Source organism: Euprymna scolopes, chromosome 6 (genome assembly GCF_053919585.1).
Source record: "Euprymna scolopes isolate OS-2025 chromosome 6, ASM5391958v1, whole genome shotgun sequence".
Taxonomy (NCBI): domain Eukaryota; kingdom Metazoa; phylum Mollusca; class Cephalopoda; order Sepiida; family Sepiolidae; genus Euprymna; species Euprymna scolopes.
Window position 1 is genome coordinate 20,395,020 of NC_136487.1, and position 18,232 is coordinate 20,413,251.

The 18,232-nt window shown below is 34.6% G+C and overlaps 1 protein-coding gene across 1 annotated transcript in view; it reads right to left on the reverse strand.

The window, feature by feature from the left end:
• Positions 1-530: 530 nt before the first annotated feature.
• The window catches only part of LOC145277557 (uncharacterized), a 43,141-nt gene continuing 25,439 nt past the window's right edge, over positions 531-18,232 (reverse strand). Inside the window, exon 2 of the mRNA XM_080129030.1 lies at positions 531-2,773. Within this exon, the coding sequence (XP_079985156.1) occupies positions 673-2,523 (1,851 nt within the window). The 5' untranslated portion in view covers positions 2,524-2,773 and the 3' untranslated portion in view covers positions 531-672. The remainder of the gene's footprint in view (positions 2,774-18,232) is intronic.

Below are 18,232 nucleotides of genomic sequence, written 5' to 3' on the forward strand. Positions count from 1 at the left end.
GATTTAGAGAAACGGTGCTTAACATTTTATGCATTTTGAAGACTGCCAAGATTACCGACTTCTCACCAAGCGTAACGATGAGAAAATGTGTGGTCGGAAGCACTCGACTACATGTCAAGATTATATATACGATCGAAATCGTAACATTTGCTCATTTCATACATAAACAAAAACAAAAAAATAGGAAAAAAGGTAAAAATGTATAGAAAAATGAAAAAAATAAAATATGTTCCTTCCTCTATCGTTAAAGCTTCTCTTGTTTCTTAATAATATATTGTAAAATATACTTATGGCAAATAAGCTACACTGAAACTTTTGTTTCATTCCCGTGAGAAAACATCATGCTTAAACATTATACATATGTATATATGTAACAAAAATTACATAAACACACGCTATATATATATATATATATATGCGCGTGCGCGTGTGTTGGGAGGGTGATTTGCCCAGAATCATACATTTTATTCCCAGTTAAAAATGAAATACTCTGCCTGATATTGCAATGATCGTGGGTGCTACATTCGATTTTTTACTCCTCGTCTAACTGGCTACCAAGACTAGATAACCCAGTCTTCCCTAGTATTTTATCCATAGCTATATATATTTATACAACACGGATAATATATGTGTACACTGTTACAGTCATTGTATTTAATCTTATTATCATAGTCAATATTTTCCCGTGCAGTCGTAACTGTATGCGCTCGCTGGCTTATAGGGTGATCGGAAGGCTGCGGCTAACTGGCAACTGGCTGCTGACGATTGGTTTTGTCCCTGAGATGCGCTCAGAAGCCGCTGGGATTCGAACACGTCTCGCATTTGACTAAAAGGTGATGTTGTAAAATCTGCACTATGGTGATTGAGTTCAGCGGCTGTAGGTGGCGGGACATACCAGGAGTTCGCCCGAGAATATGACTGACTGTTAGAGAACATGCTGTGGCTCAAGCCGTTGGCAGTCTGCGCCAGGGACGATGCGTGTTGGTTCTGAGCCGCTGTCGCTGCCGCCACAACATCATGGTCGGACGGTGACGGTCCGGTGGCAATGTTCATAGACTGGGCACCATTTGGCCCAAAGACAGACTGACCGCTGCAATGATAGTTATAACCGCCGTTTGCTGCAGCTGCAGCAGCAGCAGCCGCCGCAGCAGCTGCTGCTGCCGACTGGGAGCAAGAGGTATTTCGGTAGATGTCAGCTGACCCTGACCCGGGACGAGAGCCGTAAGACAAGAGTTGCGGAGAGACCAACGGCGGGGGTCGACTGTTGACGTAGTTGGATGAGGCAGCCGCCGCAGCAGCAGCCGCAGCTGCTGCCGTCGACATATCACAAGAGGTTGTCGTATGGGGTACGGTCATCAAATTTTCAACCGAAAAACTCGTTGAGGTTGTTATATCCATGTTTATTGGATCTGTAGGTATGGGCAATGTGTTGGGGTTCGAGCCTAGTCGGGAAGGAACAGATACTGGCTGTCCAAGTAGACCACAATCGTTTCGCGGAGAGTCCATCGGTTCAAGTTTGGGTGTGGTCATCGGTGTTCCACCACCGGTTGTTCTGTCTATAGTGCCATTACTGTTGCAGAGGGGACCCCCTGTTAAAGAACTCGAACCACGTGAACCGGGTGACGTTGATCCGGCCGTGGTTTTACGGTCCTCGTTTAAGCCTGGTGATAGCCGTTTAATATTGGCAGTGCTATGATGTGTTGGATGGTGAGGATGTTGGTGGGGGTGGTGATGAACGCTGTTGGTGGTGTTGCCGTTCTCCTGATTCGATTGATGGTGTGGGTGGTGCGGGTGGTGTCCTCCACCTCCCCCGGGTGACGAACTGTCGTTTAGCGACGACGTCTGAGACTCACCGCAGTTGACCTCTGCGGTGTCGTCTCCACCACCGCCACGTCCGCCTCCGATCATGGAAGAGGATGACGATGATGTCTTGTCTTTCTGGATGTCGGAGTTCAGCTGTTTTTCCCGCTCCTCGCGCTCCCGTATGGCGTCCTTCTTCTTGAAACGTTTCCGACGACGTAGATAACTGCCGTTGTCGAACATATTGTAGCTGTCCGGATCCAGTGTCCAATAACTGCCCTTTCCGGGCTTCTTGTCGTCGCGGGCGACCTTGATGAAGCACTCGTTAAGAGACAGGTTGTGGCGTATGGAATTCTGCCAACCTTGTTTGTTCTCGCGGTAAAACGGGAAACGTTCCATGATGAATTGATAAATCCCGTTCAATGTGATCTTCTTGTCCGGCTGGCTCTTGATGGCCATGGCGATCAGCGCGATGTAGCTGTACGGTGGCTTGACCATGTCCTTGGGCCCGTGATGCGGTGGTGCGTACGGACTGGCATACAGCGACGGGCCACGGCTCATGGCACCGTACTGATCGTGCCCGTACATGGCCATGCCACCCATTGACATCCCGGCGTAGGCTCCATGTCTGTAGTAGTTCTGTTCACCGAACAGGGCCGGCACCATGCTTAAACTTGGTCCGTTGCTCGTTTGATAACGTGACTGAAGCCCGTTCGGTTGCATTGTGCATAACGTGTTTCAAATCGCAAAATGAGGTTGTGTGCGTGTCTAGTTCGTTGGAGACGAGAAAGTGACTTTGGTTGAATGAATGGATGTCTATCTGAAGACGCTCAGCGGGGAGTGGCGAAGCAAGGAATATCGGGTGCTTTTCGTTTTTCTATTTAAGTGATCCTTTTTGTGGCTGACTTGAATAATATCGGGTGAATGTTGATGCGGCTAGGTTCGGCTGCTATTTTTATTTCATAGATAACGTCTGAAATTAGAAAGAAAAAACGCATGTATAAGTTATTTATTCATAAAGTGTGCATCATATAGACATGTTTTATTCAATCAATTCGTTTCAACTACCAATAAAACAATGTTAAAGTTTATATATGATCCTAAATTTTATCCATAAATGAGAACATTTTAAAAAAATCATTGAAATTGATTTTAAAATCAAGCAGAATCAATAATTACAGCATTAATGAGTAACCGTTTATCTAAGCAAGGTTGGTATTCGACGATAAGGGTTAAGAATATATATAATTATCTTCACAGCCAAACAACCCTGCAGCCGACAAGAGCCATGACAGTCAACAATCCGGAAGTTCAAGACTCAAATTATTTGAGCTCATCAGTTTGACATATCTAAACCCGGGATTTGAAACCCGAGCCTCTTTCATGCGATGCAAGAACTCCACCAACTAAGCAAACGCCCCGCACACAAGAAATTCTATTAACTAACACAGATCAAGCAAACCGTGCCGAAATCCGACTGTAGAATACATTATATGATTTCTCACATTCGGAATATATATATATATATATATATATATATATATATATATATATATATATATATATATATATATTCGTAACAAGAAAAAAAATGGCAGAATGTGTCCGTTGCATGAATCATAGAAGTTGTTCAAAATTGTTTTTTTCTTTCTGTTTTTTGTTAAAAAGGTGAACATCTGATGAGTAAGTGACTAAAAATACAACAAAGACATAATTTTGCAGACTTGTTAATCGCGAACTGAACAATATTGTAATGGTTACTTTTTGAAAAGTAACAACTGAGAAAACTTTATATTTGGAACTTTGAGAACTATTACATTACGCACACACACTAATATATATATATATATATATATATAACTTACTCCATGGTTTAAAATTAATCTAAAGCGCCAGTAGACTTAATTATTTGATTCCAGAATATAATATATTCTCTTGTCAACGAAAAAACGACTATAAACTGCCATGCACATTTTTTATACAGTAACAATTACAATTGAATCTTTTTTTTTCTCCAGTAAAGTAATAAATCCTATTTTTTTTCTAATCATTTCCTTTAATTGAAATCATTTTCACGTTTTATTGGTTTCATCATTATTCTTTGTATTCTTTCTTCTAATATTACATTCCTACAAATTATAAGAAAAACAACAAGGTATGAAAAATGTACAGCTTGGCATCAGATATCAAGGTTTTTTTTTTACTTTATTGCCATGCGAAACGATCAAGTTGAAAGCCATATTGTGAGATTGTGACACGCTGCGATTGGAGCCCCGGGGGATCTTTTTCGTTAAGATTGTGCCGGAAGAAATTTCAGTAACTGAAAGTGTGGAAGTCAGGGAAAAGCATCTGAAGCGGATTTACTGTTAGAGATTAACTCCGGGTAGCTCGGTTTTAACAGGAAGGGCGGTTTATTCTGTAGGAGTGAAGCGCTATTTTTGTTTTTTCGAAACTTAAAAAGATTAGCAGATGCTACCTGAACTCCAAAAACGGATCGAAATGAATCAAGAACTTTAAGATGCTTCTATTGGAACTGTTTTCTTAGATGCGTCCACTTCATGGGTATTTTAACATCCGTCCATTAGTCCTTAAAGATCCGTCCACTCCATTAGTCCTTAAAGATCCGTCCACTCCATTAGTCCTTAAAGATCCGTCCACTCCATTAGTCCTTAAAGATCCGTCCACTCCATTAGTCCTTAAAGATCCGTCCACTCCATTATCCTTAAAGATCCGTCCACTCCATTAGTCCTTAAAGATCCGTCCACTCCATTAGTCCTTAAAGATCCGTCCACTCCATTAGTCCTTAAAGATCCGTCGACTCCATGCGCCCCATTAATTCTGCTCTTAAGATGCTACCTGAACTCCAAAAGCAGATCGAAATGGATCACCAAATTTACGATGCGCCCATTTAATCTGAGTGTTTAGTGATTTTAAAATCAAGCGAAATCAACGTTATTTAACAATTTGCAATTTTCTTACTGATGAATGTACGATTATCAAGGTTCGAGTGGTAGTAAATAGTAGGTGAAAGAGTGTCGGTTTCATGATGATAGCCACCACATGAGGAACAACAACAATGGTCGGAATGGACTGAATATTATTAAAGAAGAGATACCCAGATTACTTAGATCTGGGTATCCTATATTCAGGAGAAAATCCGATATGATTTTATTTATTTTTGTTTTGTTAGAAAAGTAATTTGTCTCATTGGATGCTCCGATATAAAGGTTAAAAGTGACACTGCTTAGTAACAGTAACAGAAATGGATAATATTAAACCTACAATCGATCAATATGATCATCTACGGCTTTCGTGATATAGATATGTGTTTATATATATATATAAATATACATAATTTAAACACTACCTTGTTTGAATATACGGTTAAGTGTCAGTTTTAGGCGTTTAGTACTTTAAAGCTTCACTGCTCACTCATTTTTCGACCAAATTTTAAACAACTATTACAGTTTATAGATCACCTTAACTATATTGTGAAATAAAAATGTCAATTTTCGTTCAGTAAAACAAAAATTATGAATTTTCTGGTGTTCAACATCGTAAAAACATATATAGAGGTGAACGACGCTTTTTATGACTGGTTTACATAGCAATCTCGTCGCTTCAGCGACTACTGTTGCTACTAATTCACTGCATTAGTAACAAGTAACAAGTGAAACAGAGTAGGAAAGCATGATAGGGAGATGATTGGGGGATTTTATTTAAAACAGACGAGTGCCGTACATTATTATTACATATGTGTTTATGGGGCAAAAAATAAAACCGAAATTAAACAAAGAACAAGTGAATATATTGGAAGCCTGGATAAATCATGGATTTCAATAAAAAAGAAAATACGAGCATGAAAAGTAATATGGTTAAGCTTAAACATGGAAAAGTAAAGGACTAGTTAAAACTGAAAAAAGACAATGACAAGATATTCTAGTAAAAATATAAATGTATTACTTAAAATATTGCAGCATCAAAATTTTTTTTAATTCAATTCATAACGTTATATAATTAATTCTTAATGCCGCAATATTTCAAGTTATAAATTTACTATGAACTGTACACATACATAAGCACCAGTATATATATATATATATATATATATATATATATATATATATATATATATATATATATATATATATATACTGGTGTTGTGTTGGAATGATTTATCAGAATAGGAAAAATCGGAACGTTTGCGGATGTCAGAATCGGTATCGGGAAAATTTTTGCATATTTTCCGATGCCAAAACGATTTCTTTTTTTTTTTTTTTTTAATTTAATGTTGTTGTAAACAAAAGATTCCATTGCTTGTAGTACTAATTAAATAATAAATAGTTATTGATTTTAAACTGTCCGTGAGACTAAAATATATAGATCATCCACCACAAGTTTGTTTTTATGTTTGAAAAATTATGTTTTTTGATTTTGTTTACGGTAATCGGGAAATAATAACTTCATAGGTTAATATTTAGAGATTTATAAGGAAACGGAATTAGGAAAAATATTAATATCGTCCCTATCACTAATATGTGCATACATATACATACATATATGTGTGTGTGTGTGTGTGTGTGTGTGTGTGTGTGTGTGTGTGTGAAGTTAACAAAATGCGCTAGATTCTTTAAGATGAGACTTATCGGGATAATGCAAAGCTCGACAAATTGTTTTGGAGCTTCTATAGAACATATGTTTTCTTCATAGCTAGTAACTTATTCTTTATCTTTTCTCCCCCTCCCTTTGTATATATATATATATATATATATATATATATATATATATATATATATATATATATATGATAGATAATTTATCGGATTATATGGCCGTTCTAAAATAATCGGTCTAGTTCCTACCGGGTACTTACAAGCACCTCTTAGTATTAACATAAGTCGACCCATTCGCTTAATTACAAAAAACACACAACTGCATACACCAATAATGAACGCTATCTAAAGTCTTCTATATTACGAGCGTATCGTGGAAAGGTTATGTTTATAGCTGGATTTGAGCGGCACGCAGTTTTTGGGCTCCACCCAAGAGGAAGACGCCGTGTTATTCGGTAAGTGTTTATAGCCATTAATCCAGTTCGCGAACATTTGTCGAAAACGCCTGTACTTAATGACCCACAACAAAATCCCCACCCTCTGTGATAGGTGTGCACAGGTCATTCCGTCGCCCTGACACGCCGACATTTCGCATAAAGCCAGATAAAAATCAAAACAAAATCGCGAAATCTTATTTAATTGGCTCTTCTATTGGGGTTTTATTACAGGGTGAAAAAACCTTTCTGAGAAACATGCGCGCTGTGGTGTGTGTGGGGTTTGGATAATAATGGCACATTTTACGATCAGATCGGTTAAATGTTGGAATATTGATATATTCCAGTGTTTGGACAGTTAATCGGAATCAGGAACGGGGAAAATCGAAGAATTTGTTCCTATTTTCCGATGTAAAAAATTACATTCTATTATAAGTATTTCTTAAACTAAATTTTCTATTGCTTACACTGATGATAAATATTTAATGATTTTATAAACTACCTGTATAACTAAAATCTATCATTTCTAGTGTAAATGTATTTATAAGGTTGGTGAAAATATATGACCATATAAAACGGGTTTTTACGTTCATCTGGAAAAAAAAATATTTAGAGAATCAGAATCTACGAGAATATTAAAATCTTCGCAGGACTAATACATCCACAATTATATTGTTCATACATTATTTATTTCGAGTACTTATTCACAAACATTTCAAATTATGAACTTGACCACAGGTTCTGATAAAATAAATTGTTTTAAATTTAATGTAGATTGTAAATCGCTAAAAGATAATCAATCCGCTGTAATACTAGTGTTGAGACGATTAATCAGAATAGGATTCAGGAATCGTAAAAAAGTTGAACGTTTTAGAGCATCGAAATCTGTATCGGAAAAAAAGTGTTCCTATTTCGATGAAAAAATAACGATTGTTTTATTTATTCTTTAATATTTAACAAACTTTCTCTTTTATTAATACTATGAATAACATTTATTGACTTTAATTACAAGTAAAACTTAAATTTATACATTCTACCAACATACAAGAATATGTTTCTGCGTTTGTAGAAATAAATACACATATTACAGGGATTAAAAGATAATCCGAAAATTAAAAGAAAATTAAAAATAAAACCAACGCTATAGCTATACATATTTAAAGATTTAGGAAGAATCAGAATCAGCAACTTTATCGGAATTGGAAAAATATTTACATAATCTCATTACTAGTACATAGCCGACATTTGCTTTACTTTCAAACAAAGGACGTAACTCTGTATTGACGAACACCGGTTACATCCCATTTTTAAGATAGCGCCGTGTGAAAATAATTCCGACATGGTTATAGTATTTCCTAAAAGAAGTTAAATTTAATTATAAGTAAATCTAATTGACAAGACGTTTTTATGAAAATCGACTCGGACAACGTATGAAGCCACTTCATGTAATGAGCTGGCCTATTGACTATAAACGAAGTATAGTATTCGTTCTAGTGTTACACTTAGTATTATATTCTGGCCTTGGTCAGTGAAGAAGTGCTTTTATTTTTAGACATTTTTTTTATTATTTTTGTTCCAATATAGAGTGTCCCTTTTTGGTTAGCTGGATATTCCCCACATGCAAAATCGACATTTTGTTTAACTTTTGTCCTTGTGAGGAGAAAAGTAAATAAGAGCAATCCTTCAAAAGAACGGATAAACGAGATTCAAAATACTGATTTGTAGGACGAAAACCATCGATGACAAAAATCGAGAAGCCGATTAATTTAACTTTATATATTATACCAGCACATTTACTTAAACTTACTTAGTTCTATACGAATAAGCACGCTGTATTTTCGATTTTATCTTTTATTGATTAATTCGTACATGGCGTTTCGTAATGCCGAATTGTAAATAGTTTAAAAAAAAAAAAACATTCGATTGTCATTAATAAAGAAAGCTTTGACAGGTAGGACCATGAAGTGTAACAATTGGTAAAAATTATTTGGAATAACAGTATATAATCTAGTGTTTCTCGGGTTTTTAATATCTGGATCTTTATGAACTTTAAAATTATCAATAAGGCTGTGACAACAACATATTCGTTTTATTCTTTTGATCTCGAGTATATATCCCACACAGTAAGACACAATCAACCGATAACCACATCAGTCTATAGAAAAATATGGGATATATATATATATATATATATATATATATATATATATATATATATATATACACACACACACTCACGAGTCAAAAGCAATAAACAGATTATGCTGTTGTCACAGCCCGACTTAATAAATGACTTACCTAATGTTATCAATTCAACGATGGAGCTATTATTAACTGATTAGTTTTAGCTACTTGTTAAACTATCATGTAAAGAAATGACACAAATACACCGAAGATGTCATAACTGGAAAGATACTTGGAAATGGAAATTTAACACAGAAATACGTAAATAACTACAGGGAAATGAAAAATGCAATGTTTTAATACATTCAAAAATCACAATAGTTTGTCAGTTGTAATGAGAATAATTGCATTGATTGAACTTTTATTTAGAAATATTGTTTCAATAAATCAAAACGCTCTTTTTAATGCACACATTTATAAAATCGAAAACTTAATCAAATAATCAGTTGATGTTATATCCCATATACATATGCATTATAGATGTCATTAAATAGAGTAGACGACTTTGTCTATTAATTTTGTTGGTGATCGATTTCTAACTTTCGAATAACGCAAATTTTCCAAACCCAATCAAATTAATATATTATTGACGATAAATCCAGAAGGATTCAAATAATGTATTCGGACTCACGACAAATATAGCGATTACATCAGCCAGTGCCTACCAGAAGTGAAGGCCCTTTTTCTGGAGTTGGAAAGGACAAAAAAAAAAAAAAAGAAGCAAAATAAATAGACAAAAACGTCTATTTTATTTAAGGAAATATGCTTAAGAGAAAAATGCTGCTTAAATATACACACATGTACACACAACTTGAATACTTACTAGAGGATCGAACTTGAATGCCTACTAAACACTATCCTCGATTGTCTAAGGTCTCTCTGTACAAGGTTTGTCAGAACAACCTGGCATGAGGATATTTTTCCCTAGAAGTAAACCATGACCAAATATTCAAAATCACATTTTGTATTCGCTGCCCAAATAAGACCTCCTCACTACGGCTAACCCACATTATCTTTTACGATGAATGGCGCACCTTCTCCAAGTGATGTTACTTCAAGTAATAGCACGAAGCTAGATACTCCACCAGACTAGATAAATTCTTGTCCTGGAATCCAGTAAGACAAAGATACGGAACATATTCTACAACATATGAAAATGGTTAATTGGGGAGAGAAAAATTATGTTCTCAATTTCTTTACAAACTCAGTGTTTGAGAGATAAAGAAATTTAATGGAACATCCTAATTTCTATGTATCTCATATAGAGCTCAAGTGTTAGTGCCAGGTAGTGGGCCCTTTGATTTCTGAGAACTTCGCCTGAAGTAAAATAAAACAAAATGTAGAAATAGAAATGGAAAAAATTAATTTTAAATAAAAATAAATAAAAACAATCGTTATTGGCATAGAAAAATAGGCACGATGTTTCTTTTTTTTTGTCGTTATTTTTTTCTGATTCTCAATTCCAATTAATCGCCCAATACTAATATGTGTATTTAAAAAACATAACCGTTTAAATATTAGACTCGTGCAGTATTTTTTACATAAATATTTATTTAAATGTTCTAATTCTCGGCTGATATTAAAGCCCTGATTATGAAAGTTCACACAATGCTTTTTCATTACTAGGCATGATGGTGTTTGGGTGTCGTTCTCGAAGATAAGAGTTGTATCGTCCAGTTCTGTATTTGCACGCTATCATGCGTACAGAGTAATAGAAATTCACTGTAAAATGAACGACTGATCTTTGGCATTTCATTTCACCGTGTTGTTTAACAGTGGATTTCTATTATTTTTTTGACACGTGTGCATGATCGTGTGCAAACAGAGAACTGGATGATACAATCTCTATCTGTCTGCCATCTACAGACTGCGACCAAACACCATCATAGCTAGTAAGAAAAAAAGCATCGTCGAAATCTCCCTGGTGAGGGCTTTGGTATAAACCATTAATTATAAATAAGCATTTATTTATAAAATTAAAAAATATTGCGTTAGTCTGATCTTTTGACCGTTATGTTTGAAATTACATTTTCACCATGCTCCTTAACTATGAATTTCTATTCATTTTGATATATATATATATATATATATATATATATATATGTGTGTGTGTGTGTGTGTATGTATGTGTGTGTGTGTGTGTGTTTATGGAGAAAAAGACGAGAAAATATATTCCATCTGCCTGCTTCCCTCCTGACTACAACCTGGATGTCTTCAAGTCCAAAGTAAACAAATTCCTGATGAACCGCCCCCTTAAGTAGACACTTCATTAAATCTCTAACGTACTGTACTTGTAATAACCCTTATCCCCGGGTGGTTTCCGGACCTTGATATGTGGTGACCACCTTGTAAAAAAAAAAGGTATTCGACAAAATAAAAAAAAACATTTTGCTTGGGGCTGATCCTTTGCTTTGGTCATTGGAATACAATCAGTATATTTATATTATTTATACAAATATTCAGTTTGTTCATGTGTGCTTCACCAGCTTCTGTGTGGACATTGTTAATTGGACAAAGTAAATGGTCATTTCTTTTATGGCTTTAATCATCAAAATAGAGATATAATTGTGAACTCTCCTCAATAATTGACAAGGAAGTAATCCGGATTTATAGAGAGGATAGGCTTGTAGTATTTCAAAACAATTCAAGCGAAACTTTAAATTTAATGAGGAACAAAAATAATAGAAGTATTTTTTACTCTGATGTTTTTTATGCTTTGTTATGCAGAAAAAGTTAAATTTCAAGGCAGACATTTTAGTTGTAAACTTCAATTCCAATAATTAAACCAAACTAATATTACTATCAATCAACAAACGTAAAAAAAAATCCTAAAATCTGACTCCAGCAATAAACATTTATTTAACCAAAATAAGCAACATTGAGAACAGCTAATACAATAATGTATTAGAGTATATTAACAATAATAAAAAAAACAAAAAATAGATATCAAAAGTTAATTCGGTTTTATCATAACGAAGTAAAACAAAGTCTGGCAACGTATTTTGGAGATAATAAATATTTTCCTAAAAATAATAAAATTGTAAAGAAGTATCAAAGGTATCTAGTGTTGCATAAAAATATCTAAACAATAATTCATTTCAAGTGCTGTTCCGTCCGATGCAGGCACTAACAGCTATGTATCTCTATCTATCCCCCTCGAAGCATTCATGAATTCATTATTGCTCATCATAAAGAATCCCATTCATGCTGTTTCTTGAAAGTGTCTGGGGTATTGGATCAGATTTCTTGCAGTTGTACAGGCAGTATGTTGTAGTTTCTTTCTGTCTGAGCAGTGTTCATATTGGGCAATTGTCCTGACCATTGTACCAAAGGGAATCTTTACGACACTATGAGCAAAATTATCCCTGATTGTTTCTGTATTGCATCAGCTACCTGCTTTCCATGACCACATATTACCCTGATTGGAGGGGATGTAATGGGTTCTTAACTTTGCTAAAGGGCCTCTTACAGAGTAGCTGAAGAAAGAAAAGCGCTGCTCTTCCTTTGACAGTAGGTGTTATCCCGGCACCCAATATAGCGCCTAGAATTTTCAAAGGGTCACCAATCTGGTACTCCACAGATTAATCATTGATTAACATCGATGATCTGGCAGAAACCAGTGTATAAACGTGGTTAGGCTGCATTATATATATATATATATATATATATATATATATATATATATATATATATGTATAAACACAAACATAATAAGAAATATTTATATCGATAATGATAACAACGATATTAACAGTAGTAGTTAATGATTGTTGGTTGGTTGTTTTTGTTTTACGGCATATCAACCTTTCTCAGGTTATTTAATGCCGAATCTAGTTATTTTGAGGGACGATTTTTAATGAAGTATATTTGTTTTTTTTTTAAGTCGGATTCTATTTAACCCATAGTTGGGACCCTAACAGGTACTACCACTGCGGGTCAGAGTGGACCTGGGCGCAATGGCAATTAAAGGGTGGCTCCACACTCCCCAAGGCCCACAAGGTGGGGCCTCACCATCGAATATATGTAATTGCAGAATCAAAAACTGATGAATAAGTATTTAAAATGTAATGTGCGAAATTACCGTACATAATAATGTAAAGATTAAAGAGACAGCATATATAGGCGTCACAGAGGATAATTTCAGGTTGGATATAGTTATCATATAATTACATTGAAAAATGAAAAAAATAGATTACTAATGTAATTTAAATATATGTGGTAATAGAAGACAAAAATAAGTAATTTAAATATATGTGGTAATAGAAGACAAAAATAAGTAATTTAAATATATGTGGTAATAGAAGACAAAAATAAGTAATTTAAATATATGTGGTAATAGAAGACAAAAGCAACCCCTCTCCCACAGAAGAGACGTTGCGAGCCTGTCCTTGTTTTATCGTTATGTCCATGGCAGGTGCTCGTCTGAACTCCGATCTCTGGTCCCCCTTCGCCAATCTTTCACGAAAAACACCCGTCTAGCTGAATCCACTGTGAAAAATTTCCCCCACTATATCTGTGCCTAAATCAAAACGCGGATTCCATGAACAAAGCTTCTTTCTTAGAACTGCACGCCTGTGGAACTCTGTTCCGTCTGCCTGCTTCCCACCGGACTACAACTTGGATGTCTTCAAGTCCAATGTTAACAAATTCCTAATGAACGGTCCCCTTAAGTAAACATTTCATCAAATCTCCACACTAACGTAATGTACGTGCAATAACCCTTATCCCTGATTGGCTTCCGGGCCTTGATAAGTGGTGATCACTGTGTAAAAAAAAAAGTCATACTAATATTAATCGATTGACTAAAATCTGTAAACGAAATTTAGAGGAGAAATATCAAATAATAATCTTAAAAAAAACACACCAATTAAATTATTAAATAAAAAATGTTGATTTGTAGCCCATTTTAGACGTATATATATATATATATATATATATATATATATATATATATATATATATATATATATGTCGTTATTAGTGTCCTGGTAAATTAAAATAAAAAAAAGGAAATCATAAAAGAAATAATTATTGATACGGCATAATCCCGTTGACACACTGAGTCTTGCCAGATCATAAGCAATAGTACGAGATGGGTGATTATTTGGGAATTCTAGGAGCTGTATGAGCTCTCCGCTTTTCTTGCCATTGTTTCCAATATAGATAGATATGTATGTATACTCCATTTGCCACTGGTATTTAGCAATTTCGAGTCAGGAGAGGTGTGGTTGGAGATTGCGCAACTGTTGCCACAAAAAATTCTTGAGCAGGCGCCCTTAAGGTGGATATCCATAGTCTGTCAATCTAAATGAGCCTTTACCTTTATTAATAATAAATTGTATAACAGATTATTGACAGTTTATATATATATATATATATATATATATATATATATATATATATATATATATATATATATATAGTCACATCGCAATAAATCTTAATGACTATGATTTTGGATTAGGGTGAATGTAACTCCTTGGTCATAACATATTAACATAAAAATGTAAATAGAGAATCAGATTAGTATGACAGGAACGCAACAACAAAAGAATCTAAAGAATGTTCTACAGATTACTAATGTGTGTGTGTGTGAGCTGAATTGATCAAAGATAAGTTGAAACAACAGGAGCAACAAACAAGTGAAAAAAGATTCAGAGCATCTAGAGTAACCCCACCAATAGCATCATGTCTTTATACCATCGAGGAGTAGATGTTTATTGTTCAGTGGTGCTTTTGGTTCAATTCAAATTTAAAATCCGTCAGCTTCTTTTGTGACACCATATATATATATATATATATATATGTGTGTGTGTGTGTGTGCGTGTGTGTTCGCGCGCGTGCGCGGACGTACATTCATGAGCATATATATGCAAATCTATTATATAAACTTCTATATGTCTGTCTGTCTTCATATTTTCAGACTATCTTCTCCGAAACTAAAAGTCGCAGAGCGGCGCTAGGCGATTTAAGTCATTGGATTTTTTACGGGCCAATCTTTTATGGGTCTTTAGCAGGTTAAAATTATTTTTAAGGGGACAAAAATGGGTCGAAATTGAAAAAAATCGTTAAGCATTTTGTACATTCATCTTAGTTTATTTTTAATCGTTTTATACGCGTGTCAAATTGTTTCGGTGTTAACGTCAACAGCTTTGAATGCTACAGTTTCGGTTTCGATTCTAGCTGATGGCACTTAATTTTTTTTGTTAGAAATCACGACTCTATAATAATATACACGAAATCTGAACGAATTAAAAAACATCATATTTAAGCATATTTTACGCCCGGGTAAAACTTAGCCCCCCCCCCCCCGCTGGTAGATACATATGCACACAAATGTATATACGCTTCCTTGTGAGATAAACACTTGACTGAAATTGATACTCCCACATTCCGGTAAAAGCCATCAGTAGCATAGAATATAAACTACTGAAAAAAAGTTATTTACAATCGATATAATTTCGTACATTTCCGCAATAGCAGGTTCGTTAGTTGATATATTTTAAAATCGAGCTGTATTCGTTGCTAGAAATTCGTGTCCAGATCCAAAATTTCGATTTTATGCGCAAGCTATGTGTAACCTTACTAATGAGTCACTAAACAACGATACAGCTGTCTGCGTATGATTATACACTTAACATATTGCAATTCCACAATTTCCAGTAGGACTTCAGTCGAGCTTATCGTTCTTTATATATATATATATATATATATATATATATATATAAACTATCACCATTTTTTCTCTTTTTCTTCCCTAATCTTTCTTATTTATATTTATGTCTCGGCAGTAGAGTGAAAAGCATATCTTATTTTTCTTTTAATTATATTATTGGAATTTTTTCCTTTTTTCCTTTCACACATTTTTGTGAATTATTCCATGGATTTCTGCCTTTGGATTATTATGGACCATCTTCTTTAAATTACGGGATTTCCTTGGATTTTACTTGTGCAAATGGAAATTCAATTAACTTTCTTGAAGTTATATATTTGAATTTTACCATCACTGGATTATTTATCTTCTAGACTATTCATTCACGTGTAATCACCCTTTACTTCACCATATTCCCTCTGCTTCACTTTTTTTGTTTTCCAGTAAGATCTTTGACTTACTTGTTGTTTCATCAAATACTTTTGCATGCAAAATCCGATCTGCATTTTGCTAATTCCTACCCTCAGATGAGAAGGAAAGTATTTCTTCGAAACTCCGCGGATTAAGGATTATCCACTTATCTAGTGTTTCCTTTTCAGATTAAATATGTTGTTAACTCATTTCAAAGTGTTTTTAACATGTTTTATTAACGGTTTGCTCGTGTGTATATATATATATATATATATATATATATATATATATATATGAGAGAGAGAGAAAAAGATTTATTTTTCTCACTTTATATATTACTAATTTAGGCATGTCTAAAACATTATGTATATATGTTACATTTTTTCATTTATAATATGAACGTTCTTATGTTTGTTTTTATTTGGTTTTTTTTGTTTTTGTTTTTTTTACACAGTGATCACCACTTATCAAGGCCCGGAAGCCACTCAGGGATAAGGCTTATTGCAAGTACATTACATTAGTGTGGAGATTTAATGAAGTGTATACTTAAGGGGGCGGTTCATTAGGAATTTGTTAACGTTGGACTTGAAGACATCCAAGTTGTAGTCCGGTGGGAAGCAGGCAGACGGAACAGAGTTCCACAGGCGTGCAGTTCTAAGAAAGAAGCTTTGTTCATGGAATCCGCGTTTTGATTTAGGCACAGATATAGAGTGGGGGAAATTTTTCACAGTGGATTCAGCTAGACGGGTGTTTTTCGTGAAAGATTGGCGAAGAGGGACCAGAGATTGGAGTTCAGACGAGCACCTGCCATGGAAATAACGATAAAACAAGGATAGGCTCGCAGCGTCTCTTCTGTGGGAAAGAGGTTGCAGGGTAGAGAAAAGCGCATCCCCCACTATGCCACGAAGTCTATTTTGTACTCTGTCAAGGCAGGATAGGCTGCTTTTAGAAGCTCCTGCTTGTATATCATATTTGTGTAACGCTAGCTTTTCCTCTCTTCTGATAAGCATTTAGCTTCGAAATGCTATAGCCTAAAAAGGCCCTTTCTTACTCACCTCTTATTTTCGTCCTAATTGATTTGATGATAACATTAAGTAACATTTAACTTTTATTCATTATATTTTGTAATTCAATTTAATAATTGCTTCTCTTAAGCAGGTGGAGCTTTTACTATTTTAACAAATTAACTGATGATTATAAATTGAAACGTAACTTCCCAGTTTACATACGGGGATATGTAGCAAAGAATATATCTGTCGTCATGATTTAACAAAAGCGTGTCAATTCCCGGATGCACACGACCAGATGCCTATACAAGTATACATAAGCAAGCTCAAACAGACGCACGCTCACATAATCTATCTATACTGCTATAAATTCGTTGTACTTTTTTGTGTATTGATATTCATATTAAAAACCCTCTTTCCTATTTATTTAAAAAGGAAATACTATTTTCTTATATATGGATTGTCGAATTGCATTCACTAACACAAGATCTAGTTAATTTGCATGTTCTTTTTGATTCCCTATTAGTTGCTTCGGTTTTCTACATGATTTATACTTGCATACTATTTGCGTAAAAAGTTTATAGTAAACACAAAATTGTTTCCATATTTATGTATACGTATATATTTTTGTTTAACAAATTTTGCCTACCAAACTTCTCCTAGAGTTTTTGGTCTACAGACATGAAACTTCATATATAAGGTATTTGAATCCATGCAAAACTTTATATTTGGGTTTTAGCCCGGAAAAATCGGTGCAAAAGTGTGAAAACTTTAAAAAAAAATGAAATTTGTCTGGTGAAGGTCAAATGCCAGCATTTCGAATGCATAATATAGTTGATATTGGTTCATGTTTTAATTTTTAGCCATGCAGTAAACATGTTTTCATAGCCCAGTCATTGACGGCAGAGGCAAAATAAATCGTGAGCTGAACGTTTTGGTTTCGATTCTCGGTGGTGGCGCATGAGTCTTTTTTTATACTTTTTAAATCATTACTATATATTGCATTCAATCTATCTATCTATCTATAAAAGTGAAAATGTCTGTGTCTTTTCTCTATGGTAGTTAAGGAAGACTATTATACAGAAAGGCATTACTTTACATATTCACACTTTTTAATATATAAATATGCAC